We start from the raw sequence: 21249 nt of genomic DNA on the forward strand, positions 1-21249 counted from the left end.
GAACGTGTCCCCATCATGCACCTTCTTCTCTGATTGAAATTGCCTTGTCATTAATGGAACACATTGCACATATATTTATCATCACACTTTCTGAAGAAGAAATGTTAATATGCTTACACCCTGAATTCTGTGTTCCAGGATTGCATACCCATCAGATTGAAGGCGTTACACATAATAAACCAATCACTGGTCTTCAAAATGGTGTTCTCAATCTTCAAGCCATTCATCGGATCGAAACTCCGCAATCGGGTAAGTGCTGCTATGATCCATTATTCTTAAGATACTGTCACATGTCAACTATGTATTTTTATCACATTTCATTATAAATTGTAAACGAACATAATTTAGACACCATGTAATAATAAGGATGTACGCCATCCTTATGATCATTACAGGGGATCGAGATGGGAATCGCCCTTCTGTCGAGTAATCCAACTGACGTTGTAAGTCATGATTTATAGAACTTTCATTTTCTCTCTCAGGAACCTACTACGCTGGCGTAGCAGGGGCAGAGGTGATACTCCCAGGTGGCGCGTCCCAGGTGGCGGATAGGAGGGTCCTAATCGGCTTGCCGGCGGACTTGAGGGAAATAAAATACCTTTCGAGGACCAAGCACACTACCCCTGTGGGTGGGGGAGACAGACGAAGAATTCACCCACGGTATCCCCTGCCTGTCGTAAGAGGCAACTAAAAGGGGCGACCAAGGGATGATCCAATTAGAACCATGAAACTACTTTAATTAGTACCATCACGCAGGGAACACCATGGGTTGCATTTACTTGCGCGTAATACCACTATGTTAGGTACGCAATTGGTTTGTGATTAGCAGCGACAGTGTGTTGTGAGACTTTTTTAACTGTCTGACAAACTTTTGAAACATATAAATCTGAATTTAATATGGAAAAATATGAAATATCTGCATTTAAAGTTGAAAATCTATGAAAATTAACATTCATTAAATAAAATACACACTCGTCGGACCTTGTACTCACACTTACTTGTTACCTGCTTACTTACACATACGTTATTTGAAGGGCGCCAGCTGCCACTCAGTGCAGCAACAATAGAATGAGACTCTTGACTATCTCTAGGGTGTGGGGTAATAAGCTTACTTTTGACAACATACCATATAAGTTCTGGGAAAAGGAGATTGGCGTTCGGTTTCCCCATTAATTTTGAGGTTAAGATATTTTACTTTCATTGAAATAAAACTATGAATTCGTTTGATAGAACAATATATATTCTTTAAATAATATATCAAAAATAGTGAGTCTTGTTGCGATAAAATAGATGAGAATATGAAATTATGACATTGCAACTGAAAGAAACTAGGCATGAATTTGAATTCTTCTTGACCGGACATTTAACAATTTATACGAAATATTTCCCTCACTGATTCACTTGACTGTACCTTCAACACTTTGAGTGTAATTACGACGTAATCCATTGATCTGGTGTTTACTGTAGATGTGTCACGCCTAACTTGGTGATACATCCTTGTGACTGCTTCTTCTCCATATCATCTGACTTCTTAGTAAGTCAATATGGTATTACCTCTTGGCAGGTCCAGGGTTGCCCTCTCTGACTTCATGGTAAGCCCTTGCGTCCGTGTCTTCCACTAAGTGACGGACCAACCATTTGGTTTCACTCTCTCAATGACCAATAATTAATGGCTCACTGAGTCTTCACCATCTCTCGTTCACACTCGTTGGCTGACCAACTAAGGCCTCTTGATCTAGTAGACTTCTTCACTGTACTGCTTCCGTTTAAGTAATGACTGACGCTACAATATGCATCCACCTTTTATAGACGTTGGTTGACACAGCTACGTAATCTCCAGAAATAACAATGAAATACTCCCACCTACGCGACAGATATTACATCCAGTGGTGAAATAGCCCGGGGCGGCTGACTCTGAGCGCATATTCTAAAAGCTCACGATGACGTAGCGATGACTTGGCGATGACTTGGCAGAATCGCCAACAATATTGCACAATGCACCAACGTCACATCCAATCTCTGATATATACAACAATTCTCACTGTACAGGTATTGAGTGTTATTCTACACATACGTATATATGCATACATCTAAGTGCGTTCTTGCAAGCAACAGGCATTGCAAAATCGAATTAAATAAGACTGATAATTACAATAATAGTAATAATATCACAGATAAAATAATAATAATAATAATAATAATAATAATAATAATAATAAAATACAGATAAAATCATACAATAATAAAAATACAGATATCATCTTGTAACGGGATTTGAACCGTTACAGTGTGAATCAGGAGGTGGGTCCTACAGTACCTGTGATTCGTACCCCTATATGAGCGACACCATGGTTCTGCCTTACCTATGCTCAGTTCCCACTATGTGAGGAATTCCACGGGATAGTAGAGTCCCTGTGGTTAGTCCACTTATGTGAGAAACTCCATAGTTTTGCGTTCCTACAAATAGTCCCGCAATGTGCGAAACACCATAGGTCTCTGTTGCATGTGCGCATTACGCTACCTGTGAATAGTATCATAATGTGTGGAATACCGCGAGTCTCCGCTACTTTTCATTAGTACCACAACGTTACACATACCATGGTTCTACTTTCCTAGCAATAAATACTACTATGAGGGGCTGATGACCTGGATTTTGGACCCGTTTCGACTATACACATAATCGATTCAGCATCGTGCTATAGAAGCAGTCCCTTGGTCAGTAATACAATTGTTTTGTGCGAGCTTCTGTGCATGTGAGGCACTGTGGGTCGGATCCACTGATCGTTTTAAATTCATATCCGTCCATCCATTCATTCTTCGTCCTCATGCTTTGAATTCTGGTCAGTGGAGGATTTTGGAATTTTAAGTTGTCATTTCATTTCGTCTCATTTCGTACCATTAGGGGCCGATGACTTCGATGTTAGGCCCCTTTAAACAACAAACATCAATCAATCAATCAATCAATCAATCAATCAATCAATCAATCAATCAATCAATCAATCAATCAATCAATCAATCAATCAATCAATCAATCAGTCAATCAATCAATCAATCAATCAATCAATCAATTCAATTCAATTCAATTCAATTCAATTCAATTCAATTCAATTAATTTCTCTCTACTGCTAATTCGCTAAGTGCTATCATGTAGCGATTCTTTATGTCATTTATATTTTAAAATGAAACTTCAATATTCCTAGGTTCATAGGACACACTGACATACATGCTAGTAGCACATGAACTACTACCCAGAAATTAGATAATCTGATGTACAATATTCTGTGGGATTGTGATTTTTTTCTTTACATTTCCCAAATATTCCATGCATTGGATTTGAGCACTGTAAACATATTCATAGTAGCCTTGGCTAACGTAATTCTTCAATAGCGCCTGCTCACTCTCTTAATCATTCGCGCGCGCCTATGCGTGGACCACTCCGCGCTACCATTACCGTTTATGCGTCAATTATTTCCTGCGTACGAAGAACTGTTTAAGCTTCTTTAACATTGCGAGATAAATATCCACGGTAGAAACATAATGTAGTTTACTCTAAAAACAACACAGAATTCTTTAGTTCAGCTACAAACCGTACGCCTTTGTTAATTAGAGGGCACAGCACGAGGACTGATAAGTTGTTCCTTATTTTAAGTTTAAATGATTACTTTAAAACTGGTAATTCGGCTGGTCTGAATGTGTGTTCCGATACGAAAGTGACAGTCGGTATTTACCTCCCGAGCCATGCACATCTCGTGTTTTCCGCGCACTTTTCTCTCCTGCGCCACATTTATACCTCAACTACAGCGTCCCCTACCATTTCCTTCTGGGCAGAGGGGTAATCGCTCCCAATTGTATGAACTTCAATAATATCTCTCACTTTCAAGCCGTATTGTCTGGTTCCTCATTAGTCAACTGCTGTTAGCCCTATAGCAAAAACACTAAGTCACTCATCGTAAACTACAGAGCTTTCGACATTGGTTTCTAAAGCACATTAAAATTTATAGTTCCCATAAAGAAGCTACGTTTGCAGATCCATCGTTACGAGCTTCGAAGGCATTGGTGTCAGTAGCAGATCCCCTCGCAATAATTAAGAAAACCGAGCTCGATAGCTGCAGTCGCTTAAGTGCGGCCCGTATCCAGTAATCGGGAGATAGTGGGTTCGAGCCCCACTGTCGGCAGCCCTGAAGATGGTTTTCCGTGGTTTCCCATTTTCACACCAGGCAAATGCCGGAGCTGTACCTTAATTAAGGCCACGGCCGCTTCCTTCCAATTCCTAGGCCTTTCCTATCCCATCGTCGCCATAAGACATATCTGTGTCGGTGCGACGTAAAGCAAATAGAAAAAATCCAAAAAATAAATTAAAAAGGGCCCCTCGTTTCCTGATAAGGAAAGTTACAAGTTTTTTCCGTAGTACAAAGTTATATATTATTACAATGAACAGCATTGGCAATAATAATAATAATAATAATAATAATGTTACACAATTTCGTTTTCAAATCCGAAGGGATTAAAATAACACACTTATATGGTACGAAAACGCACACACACACACACACACACACACACACACACACACACACACACACACACACACACACACACACACACACACACAAGAAAACCGGGCGAGTTGGCCGTGCGGTTAGGGGCGCGCAGCTGTGAGCTTGCATCCGGGAGATAGTGGGTTCGAATCCCACTATCGGCAGCCCTGAAGATGGTTTTCAGTGATTTCCCCATTTTCACACCAGGTAAATGCTGGGGCTGTACCTTAATTAAGGCCACGCCCGCTTCCTTCCCCGACCTAGCCCTTTCCTATCCCATCGTCGCCATAAGACCTATCTCTGTCGGTGTGACGCAAAGCCATTAACAAAAGAAAGCACACACACACACACACCCGCACAAGAAATGCATATTTGAATTATAGTAACCAAAACATGCTGACTGTCACAATATCAAGAAATAATCTCGTTCCTAGAACCAAATAATTTACTACGATTTACAACTCAACCGTCCATCGTAGACCTACTTACCTACATTGACTGCTGAGTTATAAACAGGCTCGAGACTTCAGTATTTAAAGTTTATATAAGGGGGATGCCTTTGTTATCGCATCTTCGCTGACTACTGGGTTCTCAGAACTGGCTAATTACTTCAAGAGCCTTGTTGATTGTTGTGAGTGGCAGCAAGGGATGGTTAGGCTATTATTGGGACAGGTTTGGAAACTCACATTCTTTCAAAAATAACTACCGTATTCCTATTGATGAAAGAAGCTCTGCACTACGACGGTCTAAGTTTGGAATAACCCTCTGTAATAAAACTAATACTGTGTGGTGTGCTGTAGCTTTAACAATATGTAAAATTACTCTTCAGCTACTGAATTAAGAAACAGTCATGGGCCCCTCACGAGCCATGGGCTCTGCAGGGTCATTATCGCCGCCACTGATCGGTGTAATCTCACCGCTCATTTATACGATGCGCTTCCACTCTTCGGTTGTATATTCATTCTTTTGTCTGGCTTAAAATGTATTCATTTCACTCGCTTCTATGGCACAGTGTAGCAAAAATGCACTGTTAACGACGGGACGAACGTGACTCTCACAAATTAGCTCTCACAACTCCGAACCTCCCAGAATCAGTAAGTGATAGGACTTGTCCGTAGGAGAAAAACGATTAACAGTCACATACTGTAAGCTGGAAATTTCACTACAAAATAGTATCGGTATTCTTCAGCGTTCGACAGCGCCATCTGACAATTTACGAACATTTTGACCAGAGTGTCGTGCCACGAAGATGGCACAATCGCAGCACCGTTGACTTTGATGGTCACAGAATGGGCGTGCGACAGTTGAGTTTGTTAGCATGGGAACATTTACGAAAGACTAAATCTAAATCGAGGTGCTTGGAAGTGGAATTGTATTTTCTGCGATAGCGAGGTAAAGGCGCACACACACTCGCGGAAACCTAGTTAGGTCCGCCTCGTCAGACCGCAGCACGTAAAGACTGACACATCAGGCTTAAAAAAAAAAAAAAAAAAAAAATGTTAATCCCCCTGTCACTGTCACGGCGACTAAGTGGACTAAGGTTAGAACTCTAATATCTGTTCGGAGTCATCCTCTATGGGTTGACCATTACTCATCTCAGCCTACAACAGAGCATGTCTGCAGCAGAGTCGTCTGTGAGGAGGCCTGAGTTATTTATAACGATCGACGTATTCAGTTATGTATTTTCGCGGTGGTAGTAATGGTGGTGGTGGTGATTATTGTTTCAAGAGGAAGTATAACTAGGCAACCATCCTCTATATAACACTAATCAGAGAGAAAAATGGAAGGGAACCGACACTTCGAGAAATAAAGGTATCGGCCAAAGGAAGAGAAGGGCCAAGAAGGGTGTGAAAATGAAAGACTCCCTACGCCTCCATACGTAATACCGTCGGGGTCGGAAAAGAATAAGAGTTGACCAAGGGAGGTCGGATAGATGAAAGTGAGGAGTCTGGTAAAAGTGGAAGCAATGCTATGACTCAGCTCAGGGCCCCGTAGTCGCTAACCCACGCTCCAAAGTTAAGAGCCCCTGTGCCACTTTCAGTCGCCTCTTACGACAGGCAGGTGATATTGTGTGTGTTATTCTACCGTCCCCACCCAAACGGAGGTGGGAACATACGCGAGCCTAACGTAGACTAAGATAGAGGCATTTGATTCGTCTGAGTCACACAGGTCGCACCCCAGGAATCAGTGTGTCTGTGTGGCGAGTTATCATCAACGATACACTAATAGCCGCAACATATCCAGTAGGTAATACAACCCGTCCTACCCTACGTGACTTGCCATAGTGACCTACTACTCTGTACTCATACTCTGTAAGTAGCACAACGTATCCTGAAGATTATAAATTAGCTGTTCTGGCCTACGCAATCCCCAGATCTTTCCCTGATTAAGAGGGTGGGGCTGAATCAGCATCTGGTCGGCATCTGCGACGAATCTCGCTCAGTTGGGAACGCAGCTTGAACAGGCATGGGTTGCTGCACCTCAGCATTACGTTCAGCACGTCTACAACACTACGCTTGACAGAATCCAGGCGTGGATGACAGCACAAGGTTTTTTTTTCTAGAGTCACAAACCCAGCTCGCTCATTCCATTTAAGTATTGATTTCTTGATTCAGTCCGGTTTACAAAATACTGTACATTCAGTTGAAAACTATCCTCTTTTCTGTGTATAATGTAATGAGCACAAGATTTTGAACATTAACATCACACTATGTACATGCTTCTGCCATACAAATGATAGCACTTGCGTCATGGTTACGTGACTGCCGGCGATGTGTCACGAATAGTGAAGGAGAGAATGTGCTGTCATCCGCGGTCCAGTTCACAGAGAAGACAACTAAATATGAACAATAGATGTGATCGTTACAGCCGCTCAGCGCACAGAAATACCAACACTGAAATGTTTTCCAAAGGGGCCATCTTAGATAATAACGCCTGTCCTCGTAAGGTTGGAGTGGTGCGGGAAATATTCGAGATTTTTTTATTTTTTACAAGTTGCTTTACGTCGCACCGACACATATGAGTCTTATGGAGACGATGGGACAGGAAAAAGCTAGGAGTAGGAAGGAAGCGACCATGGTCGCCATACAGCCACAGCATTTGCTTGGTGTGAAAATGAGTAACCACGAAAAGCCATCTTTAGGGCTGCCGACAGTGGGGTTCGAACCCACTATCTCCCGAGTAATGGATACTGGCCGCACTTAAGCGACTGCAGCTATCGAGCTCGGTATTCGATAAGTTAAAACAAGAGACATTGACTTATACTTCGTACACATGGATATGGTGTCTCGTGTTTGTTATAGCACTAGGGGGGATGAATATATTATGCGGAGATGATTCCCCCGGATGAACCTAAAAAGGATACGTTGAGAGAATGTTCAAGGGACACCTGGTGATTATCTACCGTATGTAGACTGACCAGTTGGAGTCCCAGTGTTACAAGTGCTCAAACTCTCTGAACAAGTTGAGAGCAGTTTGTCACCTAATCTCATCATGTAAGGACTCAAGATTTCATTTACTGACGATGTCAGATATTGTTTAGGAAAACAATGGTTTAAGGCGTCAGGAGTAAGAAATATGTAGCTTGGCTTCGGTGTCGGCTGTGTGAGTAAATGACTAACATTATTTGGCTATAAGCCTAATTTCTATCTCGGGAAATGACTGCGTCGATGCAACAGGAACACAGAACGCTTAGGAGCATGTTAGTCGAATATTGTTATCACTAGACTCTTACAAAGATTGCTATGGTTCGAATTCCGGCCATTATTTGTGGGGTTTATCACATGAATATTTACGTCCCTGTGATTCGGGTTTCATATAAAACTGAATAACCGGATTCCTCCTTGGAAAGTAAAATACCTAAATTAAAGCCTAAGTACTTTGACGTTAATTAGGAGACACGATTCACTGGAAAAGGCTATGATGCTCGGAAAGATCGAGTTTGGAGAGGATGTAAAGAAGTGGTGCAAGACCGATCGGAACGGTGAATTTTAGTGTATGAGTTGACGAAGAGTCTGAAACTACTGAATGATTGAACAATATGAGCACGGTATCAACAACCACGTAGAACTTTGAACTTGTTCTTTACCGTTACGCTAATGATCTGATTTTGACAACTAAATGATTGAAAATTAACAATAAATAAGTCTAAACATTCTTTTATCTTCTTTGAACTAAAAGAGAACAGATATATTAATGTCTATAGAGATCTTGAAACTGTAAGAGTAGCAGTCTTTACGTAATTCTCTTTCACTGTGGACTGTGTGAATTTTATTTGCGAGAATGCACGGTTAAGTTCGTATCACACAATCGTTTGTGTCCTTGAAACACTTGCCTCCATTTAAAGAAGCCAGCTATCCCTTTCTCTTCCACCGTGCTCTGAATAATCTAGGTCGATCAAGCACAGAAACTGGATCACAGCGTGTTGTTTACTTTCACTGATATTGGAAGCGAAAGTAAAGACGGGTCTACACATACACTCCACTCCTACGGCGAGGTTCTTAGCCTGTGGGTAACAAACGAAGGTTACGTAGTTGTGGTTTTAGGGATTATTTACTGTATCTTCCCGAAAACAGAGAAGTAACTTTCAGTCATTATTTCATATGGCAAAATAAGAATACATCGGAAATTTAAGTATTACAATAAGCTATATCCAGTTCACAACTTCAACGGTGGCACTGTGTATATCTTGAATAGTTCCTTCAAATCTTCTTCTTAGGCACTCCGTAGCAACGTGTTGGATGGTCTGGAGGGACATTGTCATAGTCGCAGTATGAGTTTTCAGCTTTTCCCCACTTGTAAAACCAGAATTTGCATCTTCCGTGCTTAATCCTAATTATGTTTAAAGATTACGGGCTGCCTGGCCGAGGTGGTAAAGGCGTGCTCGGTTCGCCCGGAAGGATGTGGATTCGAATCCCCGTCAGGAAGTTGTAAAATTTAAGAATGAGATTTCCACTTTCGGAGGTGCACATGGCCCTGAGGTTCACTCAGCCTGCACAAAAATTGATTACCAGGTTAATTCCTGGGGGCAAAAGGCGGCCCGGGCGTAGAGCTAACCACTCTGCCCCTATTAAGTGCCGAGGATAAAGGAAAAGAAGAGCTAGAGAAAATAAATTGTCTACTCAAACCAAATTGAAAGAAAAATGTTTTAACACCGGCAACATTGTCCCATACAACAGTGTCACCCCTCACAGCACAAACATTTCGCACCGAGGGGAGAATCAGCGGGGAAGGTGGAGAAGGTGAAAAGGCCGAACGGGTGAGACAGGTGTAGGGGAAGTGGAGCGGGGATTTGCACTCTGGTCAACCTAGTGAAGTCGTCTCCTGCACCTTGCGCCGTGCAGTGCACGGGCGCATGCACCCTGAGAGGCCCTGATCTAGAGATAAGATAGTTACGCACCTCAAATGGAATTCAAATGCCAACGATTAAAATATTATCCATTCAGTACTACTGTATATATATATTTTTACTAACAGTAATGAACGCACGGTAATTTCCGTAGATTGAACAGTAGTGATAATAATAATAATAATAATAATAATAATAATAATAATAATAATAATAATAATAATTTCGTGTGGCTATTTCTAGCCGAGTGCAGCCTTTGTAAGGCAGACCCACCGATGAGGGTGGGTGGCATCTGCCATGTGTAGGTAGCTGCGTGTTATTGTGGTGGAGGATAATGTTATGTGTGGTGTGTGAGTTGCAAGGATGTTGGAGACAGCACATACACCTAGCCCCGAGCCTTTGGAATTACGCAATGAAGATTAAAATCCCCGACGTGGTCGGGAATCGAACTCGGGACCCTCTGAACCGAAGGCCAGTATGCTGATCATTCAGCCAACGAGTCGGACAACGCACGGTAATATCCGTGGATTGAACAATACTTATGAATGGGAATGAAAGACGCCAATGCGCACCTTTGGAATGTGTTATGCATCATATGGGTAGATCATGTTACCAAGAGGGAGATACTCCCTAGGGCCGCGGAATCATACGAAGTCTCAACCCTCACAAAACGCAGGAAAGCAACCTCAGTCACATCTTCGAAAATGACAAATACAACCCGATACGACTGATCATAAAGGCAAGTTAGAAGGCGGAAGAGGACGTTAGTGGAGAAGAATATCCTGGATGTGGGAAGTCCGGCAGTGGTTCAGCATCCACGATAAGACGACTCTTCTTCTTCTTCTTGTACAGTTTTCCTATATCTTGCGGAGTCGCAGCACGAGTGGATTTTGCACTGTTTTACGGCGGGATGCCCTTCCTGACGCCAACCCTATATGGAGGGACGTAATCACTATTGCTTGTTTCTGAGAGATTGGTAGTGTGATGTGTTGTCTGAGTATGAAGAGGAGAGTGTTGGAACAAACAAAAACACCCAGTTCCAGAGCCAGAAAAAATAATCACAAACGTTTCAAATCACCGACCCGGTGGGGATCGAACCGTGCACCCTCTGAAGCGAAGGCCTCAACAATGCTCATTCAGCTAAGGAGTCGGACTGCCATGAGAAAACGACTCTGATATGAAGAACGCAAAATGTGAAAAGGAAAACTTGCTACGTGATGATGATGATGATGATGATGATGATGAAGGAAAAGAAAAAGAAGAAAATGAAAGAGATCCGATCCTTGAAAGAATGAAGGTAACCGCAAAAGAAAGGAAAGTGCTCGAATGACGTGAAAATGAGACTTCCAAGGGCTAATACCATCGAGGTTGGAAGAGAACATCGTCGCCATAAGACCTATCTGCGTCGGTGCGACGTAAAGCCCATAGCAAAAAAAAAAAAAAAAAAAAAAAAAAATTACCAAGGCAAATCAGGTAGCAATGTTGACATTGAGGAACCTGTCACAATTAAGTGGAAATAATATCAGACTCTGCTGAAGGACGGGTGGTTGCCAACCTACGCTCCTTACTTGAGAACCACTGGGGTTTAGCCCTTTTAATCGCCTATTGCGACAAATAGCGGATACCATAGATGTAAACCCAACGTGCCCAACCACTGGGGTCTGCTTCGTGCAATTTCCGTTCTTGGCTAGAAGAAAGGTACAGAACCCCTGTTGTAGAAAAAAATCGCAAGAATAAATTCGCATTCCGATAATAATAATAATAATAATAATAATAATAATAATAATAATAATAATAATAATAATAATAATAATAATAATAATATTTGCTTTACGTCGCACTAACTACTTTTACGGTCTTCGGAGACGCCGAGGTGCCGGAATTTAGTCCCGCAAGAGTTCTTTTACGTGCCAGTAAATCTACCGACACGAGGCTGTCGTATTTGAGCACCTTCAAATACCACCGGACTGAGCCAGGATCGAACCTGCCAAGTTGGGGTTAGAAGGCCAGCGCCTTAACCGTCTGAGCCACCCAGCCCGGCTCATTACAAACGATGTCACAATAAACGGCTTTGACTGTATATAATTAAAATAGTAATATATTTAATAGATACGGAGATATCTACGCTACAAAATAGCGTTAATTTTTCTTTTTTACGTCGCACTGACACAGATGGGTCTTACGGCGACGCGACGACGGGTCAGGAAAGAGCTAGGAGTAGAAAGGAAGCGGCTGTGGCCTTAGTTCAGGTACAGCCCCAGCATTTGCGTGGTGTGAAAATGGAGAAAAGCTAAGTGGCCCGAACTGCAGAGCCAGCTCGTTCCATCAGAATTCAAGAACCGAAATTCTATGTACTATACTCTAATAATAAATGGTTTAGTTTCCTTGTAATGAATTCCAGCCCCATTTACTGAAACTTGTTGATTTATGAAAAGCTGAACATTTTGGCAAGAATAGAGCTGATAATATTTGCCATTCACTGTTTCTGAAAACTGTACTCTGCTTTCAATGCACTTGATGCCATTACCCATTGTCTGCGTCTGGGGTCAGAAGCCAAGTGAGACCATGAATCAGCTGCTGCATGTCTTCATAAGTGTATGGGAAGACTAATTTGACCTGCATTTAACCCCGAAGTGGTCCGGTTGTCTGCCGGTGACCTGGTTTGTGAATTAACAATGCGCCTGTGTTGTCACTGGCACGCTGTTTTCTTTTCTTTTCTCTACCTATTATCGATTTCCACTAAGATTAACAGCAGAATGGTGCAAGAAGAGTAACCTCCGCGCCGTGGCCCATATTACTGATAAGCACAAAAATGATGTAGATCCTTTGTTTCACAGTTATTTTGCCCACCCCTTTTATCTTTAGCTGATTCTTCTTCTTCTTTTTCTTCTTCCGTCTCTTTACAGGAGGTTGGTAACTATCGTAATTTTTTTCGTATTTTGTAGTTTCTGTATCAGAGATGCCATGGCGTGTATGTCGAACCACTATCGGAGGTTGTGCGGCCAGGACAATCTTCTCCACCCACTTCCATTTTTCTTCCTGTCTTGCCTTCTACCAACAGCTGTATAAGGCTATATTTGTCATTTCGGAAGATGTGACTGAAGAGGGCTGCTTTTCTGTGTTCTGCAAGGATTCTACTGACGAACAGTGGGCCAACTCCCGAAAAACGCGTACATAAATCAAAAACGTTTGAGTGAAACAAATAATGGTATGGAAGAGTTTTCAAGACTACTGATTATGAATTTGATATTATTACTTTTTGAAAATTCAAAATGGCTGGTCCAAAATGGCAGACAAAAGTAAAAATTAGTTTTATTGAAAAAAAATGTATATAAAGGTTTTTAAGGTCGCTGATTATGAATGACATATTTTGAAAATTCAAAATGGCTGATCCAAAATGGCGGACGAAAGTAAAATTAGTTTTATTGAAATAAAAAGTTGTATATAAAGGTTTTCAAGGTAGCTGATTATCATTTATGAATGTTACATGAATATGTATTGTTCCCTTAAGCCATTCACTATTCTTATAAAATCGTGAGGCAGTTCGGTTGCACTCGAACCACTTTGTCTTGAAAGTGTGGAAGAGGTTTTTTCAGTGCCACCTTGTCGTCTGCGTGGCATTCAAAAGGTATCCCTATGTTCTCCGATATATACAATTCTAATTGCTTTAATTTTTCGCCAAACTGTTATGAGAGCAGCGTTTTAACGGCATAAAAAATTTCCTACCGGTTAAGGAAGAAATGACTGTCATTTGCTATAATAAAATAATAATAATATTAATAGACATGTAATTACATTAAATATAGAAATTCGTAACTAACACTGAGCCAAAAATATGATAATTCTGTTTCAAATTGAGTTAAATGGAATCATTACCGTGTTTTAAAGTGAGACAGCAAAAACGGAAATTGGTGTGAAAAACGAATGGGCACATTTGGGCAAGAATTATGTTTCTTAAAATAATCTACATACTTCATACCTTGTTACAAGAAACGCAAACTATCAAACTCAGTCAAACTCATAACTATTTTTTATAAACAAATACATTAACAACACAATATTTCTTTGTAATAAGTATTAATACACCCTACAGAAATATTAAATTACAATTTACCACATATGCATAATGATTACTCACCTTCATTTTCACCTTCCATCACATTCGATTTCACACACACACACACACACACACACACGTGCACACAAGCGTTATTAATGAACCACGAGAATATGCGGGCGAGAACGGTGCTCAGCTGGCTGTGTTTGACCTTCTCTTATATGGTAATGCAGACGGTATAATTGACTGTCGGTTTGCAGGTTTGCTCGGAGGTGCAGTGGTGTCCCGTCTACGGTATTACGGGGTACTACGTTCAATATGGCAAACTTCACTTTTCTTATTTTTGTCCGCATGGTTTGGAAATTGACCCACTGTGTGAATGAAATACTGGCAAGGCCAAAAGTGGGAATTCACGTACCTAGATTTTACACGAACTGAATAAGTTCAATATTTATATTCTTTACACTGTTTATTGAATGGCTTTTAGTGCCGGAAGTGTCCGAGGACGTGTTCGGCTATTTGACGCCCAGGGTCGACCTAAGATGATGATGATGATGATGATGAGGACGATGATGAGTAAAAAGTAACCTCGATTCCTCGTCCCGAAGTGATGCATCTCTTTTCAAGCACACCTCCTATGAAAGTGAGCTGCATGTACCATTTTAACCACATAGGCCTACCAGCCCTCCTGTCATTCTTAAATTTCTGGCAGTACCGGAAATCGAACCCAGGCTAACCATTACGCTACTGCTGTGTACATGATGATGATGATGATGATGATGATGATGTAGTATTAGTATGGAGAAGGCCACGGCCGCTACCTTCCCAATCCTAGACTTTTCTATCCTTATTTCGCCGAAGTCCGCCTCTGTGATGTAGTGGTTAGCGTGATTAGCTGCCACCCCCGGAGGTCCGAGTTCGATTCCCGGCTCTGCCACGAAATTTGAAAAGTGGTACGAGGGCTGGAACGGGGTCCGCTCAGCCTCGGGTGGTCAACTGAGTAGAGGTGGGTTCAATTCCCACCTCAGCCATCCTGGAAGTGGTTTTCCGTGGTATCCCACTTCTCCTCCAGGCAAATGCCGGGATGGTACCTAACTTAAAGCCACGGCCGCTTCCTTCCCTCTTCCTTGTCTATCCCTTCCAATCTTCCCCATCCCCCGCAAGGCCCCTGTTCAGCATAGCAGGTGAGGCCGCCTGAGCGAGGTACTGGCCATTCTCCCCAGTTGTATCCCCCGACTAAGAGTCTGAAGCTCCAGGACACTGCTCTTGAGGCGGTAGAGGTGGGATCCCTCGCTGAGTCCGACGGAAAAACCGAACCTGGAGGGTAAACAGATGATGACGATGATGATGATGATTTCGCCGAAAATGAGTAGTGCGATGTTAAACCACTAAAACAATAAAGGAAAAAAAAGAGAGGTACGGAGAGGGCAAAACCCGGTGTCGGCACATAGGCGAGTCCCCAGAGCGTCTGATCAGTCTTGATACCGCCATCCGACAACAGCGTCACATGCCCTCATTCTATATGAACACTATAGAGAGATTTTCTTTTTGTAACTGTTAGGTTCTTCAGACTGTCGAACCTAATTTATGAATACGTTGGAAATGAGTACAGGCTTTTGGCAGGTAATCTAGTGCTTAGAACTTGTATGCCATCACATCTCCTACCCTGTCGGCCAGCATTCTGATGGTGAAAATTTCTTCTACCAACGGGTCTCGAACCGGTTAATCGCGATGTCAGACTATACAGACTTCACGCCTTAACGATCATAGTCACCAGGCGTTCATCCTTTACGTTGAAATTATGAGTTGGAATATGCAATTGTTTATAGCTCTTAAGCCTCAGGCTACATTAATCGTTGAATGACAAATCGCATAAACACTGAGGGTATTCCTGTTGGTTTAACCAAGGTTACCATATTCCCCTGTTTTGTACAGACATGTCTTATTTTGACTTGTGTGTCCGTCCCTTACTTACTAAAAATCTGGAAATGTCTTGAATGGTACGGTAGCCTACACTTTGTTGTCTGCGCGGCCGTAGGTGTTTGTACGTGACAGCGTCTATAAAGCAATAGCGTATGGCCTCCGAAGAGGCCTGGCTCAGGTCTTCCGAGTTGGCGCCGTACAGGCGACCTTCACGTCTATGAGGATGGGGCCCTACCTATGATGAGCCATCGGAATTAACTAAACAAACGAGAAAATTCTCGACCTGTCCGGGAATCGAACCCGGGACTCCTGGACCAAATGCCAGCACGATAACCATTCAGCCATGGAGCCAGATGTGCAAAAAAATGAGTATCAGGCGATGGTAAGATAAGTAGGATACAGCAGCATACAGTTGTACAAAAACTGTAGAAAAATGGAATGTAACTCTTCCCTTTATCTTCCTTTCCACCTCCACGACACCATCTTTTCTTGCTGTAGAGAAGATGTGATGGGCAGGTCCTTACTCCACAAAATGTAAACAGAAGAAATTACTTCCTTTCAGTATGAATTCCCCAGGGGATTTTATCCAGTCTGCTTCTATACAAAGTCAAGTGTAGTTAAACTACTTTTCGTAATATGTACAAAGAAAATGCCAAACATGATTATTTCTTGATCCATGTGTTAACTAGGGCGTTTAGCCTTCAGTCTTCTTGCTTTCTGGTGGACAGTGTAAATCAGTCATTTTGTACCTTTCTAAGAATCATAATAAATGGAAACTGGACAACTGCATTTCTACTGCTTACAAAGACTGCCTCAAGGAATTGTCGTGGCAAATAATGATTTTCAATAACAAGTAGACAACAACATTTCTGCTTCTTAGGTCCTGAATGTTGAAGCTTCATCATGGACGTCGATCACCAAGTTAGATTAATTCACATTACATTAGTTGCAATGTTAATGAAACTGTATATCTTCAAAATATTCTAGGAAAAAATGCTGTTGTGTTATTTCCTTCATAATTTTATTCATTTCTTTACAGTTATATTTCCATGGTCGTGATAGAGAATCTCTCATGAAGCACGTCGACTCTAAGTACCTTCCTACAAAATATGGTGGCACCATGGAATTGGAAGAGCTGCCCGGAGAAGATGTATACAATTTCTTCTGTAACTTTGAAGAACAATTTGAAGGTAAAATTTCAACAAAATATTTATGGCATAAAACAATGTAGTTCAAAATATTTTTTTGTCTTTTTTCCTTCCACCACTTTATATATTTCACATTTTCTTTCTTTCTTTCTTTCTTTCTTTCTTTCTTTCTTTCTTTCTTTCTTTCTTTCTTTCTTTCTTTCTTTATATCCCTTCATTCTCGTTCTTTCTTTCTTCCCCTCTTTTTTCCCATTTGAAAATCTTCACCTTTCATCCTTGTATTTCTTGTCCTTTTGTCATTTCTGTTTTGCTGAATGTTACTCGTCTGTGAGAACTTAATGTGCACCAATGTACCCATCATACATTTTTCATCACTAACAATTAAATAGTTGTTATAATGATATGCTCTGAGAAGGAGAGGTATGATAGAGTAAATTTTTAATAATTGCATTGAGATAAAGTAGTGCATTTTTTTTTTTCCTTTTTTCACATGTGAAGTCAAATTTCACTACATTTTCTCTTGCATGTTATCTCGGTTCCATAGTAATTTAAATCATACAGAATTAGACTGACTGTACTACACTTTTCATACAAAACAAATTGACCATTGGAAATCTTTCTACCGGATGAGTCGGCTGTGCAGTTAGGGGCACGTGGCTGTGAGCTTGCATCCGGGAGCTAGTGGGTTCGAATCTCACTGTCGGCAGCCCTGAAGATGGTTTTCCATGGTTTCCCATTTTCACACCAGATAAATGCTGGGCCTGTACCTTAATTAAGGCCACAACCGCTTCCTTCCAACTCCTAGGCCTTTCCTATCGCATCGTCGCCATAAGACCTACCTGTGTCGGTACAACGTAAAGCTACTAGATTAAAAAAAAGACAGAAAATCTTTCTACCATATATAGTGCCTCTTGGTGAAAATGGTACACTTGGTACATACAATAACAGGTAGAAAATGCATATCCCCTCTAAATACCAATTATTGATAACCTAATTTCTTTCTCTGCCCGCTGTCATTTCTTGATGGATACAGTACTTTTGCATCCATCTCTTGGCACTGGCCAGAGTAAAGTGTAGCTTCCACCGAAGTCCCAGTCAACATCCATGGCTGTGACAATATGAAAGTTGCTGGGGTATGGGTAGTGCTGAGTAATGACATTCAGAGCATGACTACTGCATTTGAGTGTTATGAAAGGTGCTGCTCATAGGATTAGTCGTGCTGCAATAGTACTTTCTGACCCAGTGAGGAAAACAATGACAAACTACCTCACTCCTCATCTTGCCTAGTACGCCTCATTTTGGTGCTGCCATTGGTTTTTGGGGTTTCCTTATAACCGCATAACCTTTGGTGGTGCTATTTGAGGATCCAACCAGCCTCTGGGCTGATGACCTAACAGACAGAATTTATTTCCTTCAAACTCAATCCAGCGTTAAGAATTTAGAGAAATCTACATTATTTCTTTCATATCCCCATAAAATCAGAAACAACAAAATAATTGTAAAATTAACATCAAACTGAAAGTGATAAACTATAATACATCTTTTGTACCCTCCATTTGAACCCTACATACCCTTCTGGCACAGTTGTTTCAAATCTTTGTTCTATTCACGTTGGATCATATTTGTATCTGAACAACCCATTGTAGATCAACATGGTATGTGAACAAAGTTAAATGTCCCAAGCACTTAGAAAACTATTGATTTTTCCATCACCAATTGAGCAGATCTTCGCGTGACATTGACAAAATAGTGAATCACAGTTAATCTACTGTCCAAAATATTGTTAAAATCGCCTTTTAGTAAAAGGTCTGCCCAGAAACTGTTTGGAGATTTGTACAGAAGACTTCAAGTAGTGAGAAACAAACCATACATCAGCATGAAGGATAAGCATCTTTGTATTTACAGCAGTTTGACACAGAATATTACTGGAAACCAATAATATTTGCAGTGTAAGTAAATTTTCTAGACATCAGAATGAGATCAGTGTCTGGCATAAACCAAATTTGACCGGGCGAGTTGGCCGTGCGCGTAGAGGTGTGTGGCTGTGAGCTTGCATCCGGGAGATAGTAGGTTCGAATCCCACTATCGGCAGCCCTGAAGATGGTTTTCCGTGGTTTCCCATTTTCACACCAGGCAAATGCTGGGGATGTACCTTAATTAAGCCCACGGCCACTTCCTTCCAACTCCTAGGCCTTTCCTATCCCATCGTTGCCATAAGACCTATCTGTGTCGGTGCGACGTAAAGCCCGTAGCAAAAACAAAAAACAAATTTGTAACATAAACAAAAGAATCTGACAACAATTGAGGATCTGAAACATGGTGGTGGGCCCCTGATGATGATACGGGGGTGTATGGTAACTTCTGCTCAGGAAACTGCATTTTATATATGGTACATATCTATGCATTTCTCGGCATATATCTCTGTGTCTTACATCACTACATGCATTGCCATTGCATCGCTGTCACTTTTCAGCTCCACACTAGCTACTCCAGGCTCACTCCATACAAGAATATATACTGTATTTGGACTAGGGTTGCCTGGTTGTAAGTGTTTTCCCCTATTGTCATGTTTCCTTACTGTCAGTTTAGCCTTACATTTTTTATTTTTCCATAAGTACTTTCTTCCTTTTTTAAATATTTGATGCTGGCTTATAGTAGAACCCATAACAGTTCTTCTTCTTAATATAACAAAAGTACCGGTTCACATTGTTTTGATTATTATCTTTGATATTATTACCTCAGTTATGCGAGTTTGGGATGCGGCAATAAATTGATGTCGTGTATATTCACAGGTTCAGAAACAGCTGTAAAACTTTCCTGTGGTCAGACGAAGGCTAAAATATTAGTGAAAAATACATTAGCATCTAAAGGTTTCAGTGATTTTGTTACTATCCTGAAATCCCCTGAAAGTATCAAGTAGACTGACGTTAGAGGCACGTGTTCCTTTGAACTCATAAAATCAGAGCTTCAAATTGTAATAAATTTTGGCATGCCCTGCAAAGTATTTTTTTTCTTACTGAAGAATAACAGAAGATTGCTACATAAATAAAACAATAGGGTTTAAGACATAAATGTGTGTGAGTATTGATCGAAAATGACATTTAATACAAATTATGGAGACATGAGTTATTAAAAAACATGTCAGCATAAAGTCTTTTTTATTTTTTAAAGTGTGGCAACCCTAATTTGGATATTATGAGAAAGAATCAGAAACCAAGTGCAGAAAAGATAGTGTAAAGGACTGTTTCTCATTTTAGCAAGATAATGATCCAGAACAATAGATCATAAGGGACTATGTGATTGTCTTTGTATAAATCCTCCTCTGCGAACCATGTGACCTTGCCGCGGTGGGGAGGCTTGCGTGTCCCAATGATGCAGATAGCCGAGCCGCAGGTGCAACTATATCGGATGGGTATCTGTTGAGAGACCAGACTAACGAATGGTTCATCGAAAGGGGGGTAGCAGCCTTTCGGTAGTTGCAAGGGCGGCAGTCTAGATGATTGACTGATACGGCCTTGTAATAATACTCAACATGGCTTAGCTGTGTTGATACTGCTACACGGCTGAAAGCAACGGGAAACTACAGCCGTAACCACCTCCCGAGGACATGCAGCTCTCTCTGTATGAAGGATGTACTGATGATGGCTTCCTCCCGGGTAAAATATTCCGGAGGTCAACTAGTCCCCCATTCGGATCTCCGGGTGGGGACTACACGAGAGGGGGCGATCATCAGGAAGATGGATACTGACATTCTGCGAGTCGGAGCGTGGAATGTTAGGAGTTTGAATCGTTGTGGTAGGTTAGAGAATCTGAAAAGGGAGATGGATAGGCTAAAGTTAGATGTAGTTGGTATAAGTGAAGTACGTTGGCAGGAAGAACAGGATTTTTGGTCAGGCGACTACCGAATTATCAACACGAAATCAAACAGGGGTAATGCAGGAGTTGGTTTAATAATGAATAAAAAAATAGGGCAGCGGATAAGCTACTACGACCAGCATAGTGAAAGAATTATTGTCGCCAAGATAGACACCAAACCAATGCCCACCACAATAGTGCAGGTCTATATGCCTACTAGTTCAGCGGATGATGAAGAAATTGAAAGAATATATGAGGAGATAGAAGATTTAATACAATATGTCAAAGGTGACGAGAATCTAATTGTGATGGGAGACTGGAACGCAGTGGTAGGCCAAGGAAGAGAAGGTAGCACAGTAGGAGAATTTGGATTGGGACAAA

The 21249-nt window shown here is 41.3% G+C and overlaps 1 protein-coding gene across 2 annotated transcripts in view; it reads left to right on the forward strand.

Moving 5' to 3' along the window:
* LOC136877457 (alpha-tocopherol transfer protein-like) overlaps window positions 1-21249 on the forward strand; it is a 307632-nt gene that overhangs the window by 223993 nt on the left and 62390 nt on the right. For both annotated transcript variants that reach the window (XM_067151512.2, XM_068228651.1), the window contains exons 6-7: window positions 139-249; window positions 16905-17055. In XM_067151512.2, the coding sequence (XP_067007613.1) occupies window positions 139-249; window positions 16905-17055 (262 nt within the window). The remainder of the gene's footprint in view (window positions 1-138; window positions 250-16904; window positions 17056-21249) is intronic.

The sequence above is a fragment of the Anabrus simplex genome, chromosome 7 (genome assembly GCF_040414725.1).
Source record: "Anabrus simplex isolate iqAnaSimp1 chromosome 7, ASM4041472v1, whole genome shotgun sequence".
NCBI classification, from domain to species: domain Eukaryota; kingdom Metazoa; phylum Arthropoda; class Insecta; order Orthoptera; family Tettigoniidae; genus Anabrus; species Anabrus simplex.